The sequence below is a fragment of the Hydra vulgaris genome, chromosome 09, assembly GCF_038396675.1.
Source record: "Hydra vulgaris chromosome 09, alternate assembly HydraT2T_AEP".
In the NCBI taxonomy this organism is placed as follows: domain Eukaryota; kingdom Metazoa; phylum Cnidaria; class Hydrozoa; order Anthoathecata; family Hydridae; genus Hydra; species Hydra vulgaris.
The window spans coordinates 41,710,659-41,718,425 of NC_088928.1; the positions used below are offsets into that span (position 1 = coordinate 41,710,659).

At 30.7% G+C, this 7,767-nt stretch overlaps 1 protein-coding gene across 1 annotated transcript; it reads right to left on the minus strand.

The window, feature by feature from the left end:
- Window positions 1-3,818: 3,818 nt before the first annotated feature.
- On the minus strand, window positions 3,819-5,687 carry LOC136085478 (uncharacterized). Its single transcript, XM_065806789.1, has 3 exons — window positions 4,407-5,687; window positions 4,300-4,315; window positions 3,819-3,901 (listed from the first exon to the last, which is right to left on the minus strand). The coding sequence occupies exons 1-3, from the start codon at window positions 5,685-5,687 to the stop codon at window positions 3,819-3,821; spliced, it is 1,380 nt and encodes a 459-aa protein (XP_065662861.1).
- Between the last annotated feature and the right edge of the window lie 2,080 nt (window positions 5,688-7,767).

Genomic DNA, 7,767 nt, shown 5'->3' on the forward strand with positions numbered 1-7,767 from the left:
ATAATATAAGTTAACTTCATATTAATCTTAATAATTAATTAAAGTTCATGTTTTAAAAAATATTACAAGAATTTAGTTGATATTTTCGTCAATTAAATTAATATTAAAAAAGCATGAAGAAGTGTTATTATTTTGTGTCAGCAACTAAAAATTGTATTGTATTGAACTTAGGAATGTCGAGGAAAATGGTTGTGCCTTACACTGATATGACCCATGTCAGTTGTAAATTACTCAAATAATGTTAAATAATAATTGATAAATTATTTTACCTCCACAAATTTTTTTACGTTAATTTTACAGATGGATTAATACTTTCAATTTGAAGACGTTTTTCTAAAAGGGTATTAGTTAAGATTTTGCAATTTTAAATTGTGGAAATCAGCCACTATAAATTATTTATGTAACAGGCCGACCATAACCCGTATTACAAGTTGCTTTCTTCTAGTTTTAATAAATAGTGATTGGTTTTAACCTAGAAGGTTTAATAGACAGGAGATGGTGTTACGCGACTTTTTTGAAGCCAAATTTTAAGACGGCCGCCGTCTTAAAATTTTAACCCAAATCATTTCACAGAATTTATGATTTTACTAAAAAGTTTATTAAACTCTAGTCAAAAGATTGCACCAAATGATTGAATTATTCGTCAGTTTATGTTTGGCAGCTTATACTATCTTATAAAGAATTATTTGTTAACTAATTGTTTTTTTCAGTTTATTCTAATAACATTCGGAATACTGAAATCGACATTCAAATGTATTTTAACACGATACTAACACGATACTAACACGATACTAACACAGATTTTAACACGATACTAGAAGATATTGTTTTTCAAATAGTATAAAAGATTCTTGAGAAAGTAAGACCGAATGTTAGTGAGTTTTTTTATCTATATTGAAACAATTAAAAGTAAATATATATTTACAAGTGCGTGAGTTTATATATGTATCACGGTTTGCAAATTTTTGGGTGAGTCATCAACGAAAACACCCAAAAAAGTCCTTTGGAGGGGTGATAATATGGACCCTTGGGATACTATTGCAAGCGGTTTAAAAATCAACCATTGCCGTCCAAGAAAGAAATTAGAATTTTAATATTTTTATAGTAAAAATGCCCATATGAATTTTTTTCAAAGGGTTTAATGAAGTAAAAACATTTTTATAAGCTTATATTGATATTTATTATATTTATTATATTATATTGATATTTAATTGTAAATATAGAATAAATAACTACAAACATTTTTAAAAATTTTAATTCTAACAAAAAAATTGTTTTTTCTTCTACAAAACCAGAACCCACCACATCTCTAACGTTGAACATCAGTTTTATCTTGATTTCTTGTTAGCCCACAACATTTTTTTAAGTTCATCATTTTTGTTCTAGTATTCAAATTAAAATTAATAAAATTTTGTTAGAGGAACTAAAAAAATACATTTAAAATGTCCGATTCTGCTAAAACTCATGTTGAGTGTCGAAACACAGTTTGCATTCTCTGCATGTTAAAATGTGATCGAAGTATAATACTTTTCTTGATAAGCAGATTGGCACAACACTCTCCAAAACCATTAGACTTTAATGATGATCGTCTTCCATATGGAATGTGCACATATTGTCGTTTCATTCTGCAAAAAAATGATGAGGGAAAAACATCACAGCTATTTCCCAAATTATATGATTTCAGTTCAATTGCTGTGAAACTATCAACAAGAAATACTCCTGCATGTGACTGTATTATTTGCCAAATTGTTAAGTCAAAGAGCAAAAATTTATCTCCTTTGTCCAGCAGTACTACTCAAGAGAAATCATTTAAAGTTGAAAAAAGATGCACAAAATGCCTCACTGTGATTGGACCGAGTTTATCCCACAAGTGCACCCCTGGAATGAGAAGTACAAACATGATTGCACTGACAAAAACAGACGCAACAAGTGGAGAAATTCCTGCATCTTCTGTTTAGGGAACCCAGGATGCATCTCCAAATGGTACAGTGCGACTGAGCAAATCAAGTGGGGAACCTAAATTTCCTTTGAAACACGGTAAGTGTTTTTTCACTGTATTTGTCCAACATATATAATGTCCAACATTTAATAGGTACATTTTATTCAATTAATCTGTTTTAAATTTCAGGCAGAGCTTCTCTAACACAACTGTTTAAGGATCCTCTTCCAACTGAAAGCCTTGTGACAGTTCTACTTAACACTGGTTTGTCCAACAACCAGATGAGACAACTTGCTTCAACACTTAACTCTGCAGGCCAACAAAAAATTGTTGAACCAAATTTTGCTAAGAAATTTGCAGAGCAAGGAAAGTTGCTCAAAGATAACTTTTCTATCACTAAAGTTAAATGTTCTGACATTGACCACCTAAGAGATGTTGTTCATTGTAATGATAATGGCAGCGTTCTTCAATTTTTGGTGATCTTTTACGGAAATCTGTCTCCGAGCAACATCTATTTAAGATTGGAATTGATGGTGGAGGTGACTTGCTTAAGACGAGTCTGGGCATTATCAAAGTAGCCTCAGAACCAACCAGTCCCGTCCTGAAGACTTCTAAGTTTTTTAGTTCTTCCTTCAAAGATTCTGGAGTAAAGAAACAGCTGATTCTAGCAATACCATAAAAAAATGACAGAAAACTGTGAAAACATTAAAAACCTGTTGAAATTCACTAAAATTGGTTTTTCCTTTGTCTTGTCTTGCGACATGAAAGTTGCTAACATGCTTTGTGGACTTCAGTCTCATGCTATCAAATATCCTTGCTGTTGGTGTGGAGCAGACTCTTCAAAATTTGGAAAATGTGGTACACTGAGAACTTTTGGAAGCATCAGAAAGGCTCACCAAGCTTTTGTTGCTGAAGGAAGTAATATAAAGAGTGCTAAATGCTTTGGAAATGTTATTAACGCGCTCTTGCTCAATATTTTAGGTGAAGCATTCATTTTAAAAGATACACCACCAATGGAACTTCACCTACTGATGGGTGTGGTCAACCACTTTTCAAGAGTCTAAGCAAAGTTTGGCCAGAGGTCAAAGAATGGCCAGAGTTTTTAAAAGTTCCCCTCCAACCCTTTCATAGAGGACATTTTCATGGAAATTATTGTCAAAGGCTGTTGAAAAACATTGATATTCTTCAGCAAAAATTAAAGCATCAGCTATGAGTGTAGCATTTCATTATGTTGAAGCATTCAGGCAATTTAATAAGTTAGTTACTGCATGTTTTGGAACCCATCTGTATGAAAGTTTTCAAGAATACATTGAAAACTTCAAAGCTTCATACCTAGCTTTTCCAGTCTCAATCAATCCAAAGGGTCTCTTTGTGTTCTTTCACGTGGCCTAGTTCATTTCTCTGAGTTATCAAAGTCTTAGAATATATAGTAAACAAGCTAATGAAGCTCTTCATGTAAACTTCAAGCCTCTGTGACAACAATTCAAGAGACATACACTTCACCCAGAACATGGACTGCAATTACTTAACTGTGGTGTAGACTACGACAGCAAACATGTATAGAAGTCGAAATCAAAACATATAAGAGTGGAAAACGTGATTTTATTAGAATTCAGATGTTTTAGCTATATGATTAAATCCATTATGATATTATGAGAATCAAATTGTGAAATTATACAGAAATTTGCTTTGTTGTTCTTGCTTTTTCAGTTGTTTTGTTAAAAGTACACTTTTTGAAAAAAACAACTCACAATTGGATGAATTAATAGCTTTTTAGTACTAAATGATAGTTTTGAAACTTAGCCAGTGAGAAAAACAAAAATGCTAATTTCTCTCACGGATGGTTATCGTAGATTTTAAAATAACTTCTTATGATATCCTATGGGTACCATCCCTCCGAAAGATACCATCCATTCCAATCCTCATCCCATCCATCGATACCATCCATCCATTCCTTTTGACCTGCAAAAATTTTTTTACAGTTTAAAAAGATAACAGAAAAAATTAAGTGGCACGAAAATATTTTTGTTTTTTCGAGTGTTTTTTGTTGATGACTCACCCCAAAATTTTTAAACCGTGATATGTATAGTTATATATATTACATATATATATATATATATATATATATATATATATATATATATATATTACATATATTCTTTGAAAGTCATTTTCTTGTTATACGTTAAAATATGGGTAGAATTCAATAAATACGGCTGCGTATAAACTTCTTTTTAAAATATATATATATATTTTAATAATATATAATTATTTCGATGTTTCGCTGATCTATCGTGATCAGCGTCATCAGGTAAAATAAATAACATAGTTACAAAGAAATCGTTATAGTAAAAACAAACCGTTAAAAAGATAACACTAAAAAGCCAAAATATAATACAAAAAATTTTCTCAAATAACTGACGTCAGCAGATTTTATTAAAAATGGCCCCCAGGTTTTAGTTGTCACGTTATCACTGTCATCCCGATTCAGAACCACATCACCATTTCTCAACTCCTGTCGAACCCTAGCTTTGCTTATTTCGAGTGACTCTCTGATTTTCCGAGTTCGATATTCTGGGGCTACACATAATGTTTTGTGGTGCAACCAATCAAACTTACCATGGCATGTTTTGGAATGTTCAGTTGCACCCGAACTGGACCATTTTTCTTTTAAGCTGTTTTTCTGGTGTTCAATACATCTCGATATCACCTTCTTTTTAGTTTCACCAATGTATATCGAACCGCATGAACATTTTAGCTGGTATACGCCAGGGTTTGTGTTTAGTGGTAGTTTAGTTTTATTGTTGCAAAAAATATTTTTTAAATTGGGAGTTGATGTGAAAATAACCTTTATGTTTTGTTTTCGAAATTCTTTACGAAGTTTTGAACCAACAATTGGTATCCAAGGTAGTTTTATAAAGGGTTGGGTATCTAATGGTTGACACGTGGTGTTTTTTGAACCGTTTTTTAAATAGTCTATAGTAATATTATTTAGAATGTTCTTGTCGTGGCCATTTTCAACAAATATGTCTATAAGAAAATCAATTTCTTTTTGAAGGTGTTTTTGAGAGCAAATTCTTTTTGCACGACATAAAAATTCTTTGAAAACGCCAATAATAATGTTAGGATTAATGTTCGAGTTAGGTTTAAGTCGAACATTTGTAATAGCTTCTTTTCGATGTATTTGAAATTCATAAACTACAGAGCCTGTGTTTGTAATATTAATATCTAGGAAATTGAGTTGTTTTAGGTCGTTTTCAAGTTCAACTGTGTATTTTATGGCAGGATGTTGTTCTTTGAGGATGTTCAGGAACATTTGCTGTTGTTTAATTGAAGCGAAGCGAGCGTGACAATCATCTACATATCTCCTGTAAGTTTTTGGTTCGGATGTATAAACAATTGCTATGTTAAGAGCCTTTCTTTCTATATTTTGTAAAAACGCTTCCGCCATAACAACCATTAAAGATAAACCTATAGGACCTGAATTAGGTATTACTCGGATATTGTTTTCATATAAAAAATAGCATATACTTAATGAAAGTTCAATTAATTGGTGAATGTCTGCAAGAGTAAGTTTAGTTCGAGTTTTTAAATCATCAATGTCAGCGTTCAATATATCAATAATAACTGGAATTGCTTCGTCAATGGGTATGGATGGATATAAATTGACTATATCAAATGAAACTTGAACTTCGTTAGGATCTATTATCCATTGCTTATCTTCATTTACAAAACTATTAGAATCCATAAGTCTACTTTTATTTTTGTTCAGAGTCGGTTAAATAATTTTAACAAGATAATCAGATGTTCCATAAGGTGGTGTGTTAATTATTGATACAACGGGGCACATTGGGTAACCTTTTTCTGGTTTGTGAGCTTTAATGATTTCGTAAATCCTTGGTGGGTTACAATCTGATGGATACATTTTAAAGTATGTATTTGTGTCTAGCTTACCTTCTTTTCTTAATTTGCACAATTGTCTTTGAAATTTAGTAGTCAATGTGGATGTTGGATCATAATCAATAATTTTGCTATTTTTTATTTGTTCTTCTAATTTGAGAGATGCATCATTTTGGTTTAATAATGCGAAACCTGTGCCTTTATCGAAAGGGTATATCTTAATATTAGAATTGTTTTTTAATTTGTTTATGGAAAGACGTTGTTGCTTAGTTATATTATCTTTTAATTTTAATTTTAGTGAATTTGTTAAAATTTGTGAACAGTTTTGTCGTAGAGTTTCTGCCTGTGTTGGTTTTTCAAGTTTTTCAAGTTGTAAAGCGCAAGTTTCGATATTAGTTATAATATCCATATAAGGAATTTTTTTCTGCAGTGGTACAAAGTTTGGACCTAAATTGAGTAGCTCAGTTGTTGATTTATCCAGAGTAACATTAGTTAAATTGAGTATAGCAGGATTAATAACTTGATTGGGAGGATCAAAAGTATTTTTTATAATCGGTGTAATTTGTAATTTATAATATTTTTCTTTTATTTCCGTTTTTTTCTTAATATAATGGTAATTTTTTGATTTGTTGGTTATACTATTAATTAACTCATAATCGTGTAATCTTACTTTTGTCTGAAGAAATATATTTAATTCATTAATTAATTTTTTACTTGAATATAATCTGTGTTTGGCTTCGTTACGAGCATGAATTAGTAGTTTTTTACTGTATTATTATTTTTTTAAACACCACGTGTCAACCATTGGATACCCAACCCTTTATAAAACTACCTTGGATACCAATTCCAAAGGTCCAAAACTTCGTAAAGAATTTCGAAAACAAAACATAAAGGTTATTTTCACATCAACTCCCAATTTAAAAAATATTTTTTGCAACAATAAAACTAAACTACCACTAAACACAAACCCTGGCGTATACCAGCTAAAATGTTCATGCGGTTCGATATACATTGGTGAAACTAAAAAGAAGGTGATATCGAGATGTATTGAACACCAGAAAAACAGCTTAAAAGAAAAATGGTCCAGTTCGGGTGCAACTGAACATTCCAAAACATGCCATGGTAAGTTTGATTGGTTGCACCACAAAACATTATGTGTAGCCCCAGAATATCGAACTCGGAAAATCAGAGAGTCACTCGAAATAAGCAAAGCTAGGGTTCGACAGGAGTTGAGAAATGGTGATGTGGTTCTGAATCGGGATGACAGTGATAACGTGACAACTAAAACCTGGGGGCCATTTTTAATAAAATCTGCTGACGTCAGTTATTTGAGAAAATTTTTTGTATTATATTTTGGCTTTTTAGTGTTATCTTTTTAACGGTTTGTTTTTACTATAACGATTTCTTTGTAACTATGTTATTTATTTTACCTGATGACGCTGATCACGATAGATCAGCGAAACATCGAAATAATTATATATTATTAAAAAATATATATATGTTTTAAAAAAAAGTTTATACGCAGCAGTATTTATTGAATTCTACCCATATTACATATATATATATATATTACATATATATATATTACATATATATATACATATTACATATATATATATTACATATATATATATATATTACATATATATATATGTACTTATATAGTTAGGTAATTTTACATATATACTACAAAATAGAGTGTTCTTAAAAGAACAGAGCAACTAACAACTAAATACATATTTATTAAATAATTATTATTTTTTTTAGCTCTACATGATTTATACTCAGTGTAGGCTCAAAAATAAAGTTGATGAAAAGATATTATTTGACATGACTTGTTTTGCCTATGGATGCAAGTGATTGTGCTGATGGCATTACTTTTTGTAGGTACGTTAATTTTCACCATATTACTTTTTGTTGGTACGTTA

Bases quoted from the DNA above. Each gene is read 5' to 3' on its own strand.
- LOC136085478 (XM_065806789.1), bottom strand. From the start codon at position 5,687: ATGGATTCTAATAGTTTTGTAAATGAAGATAAGCAATGGATAATAGAT.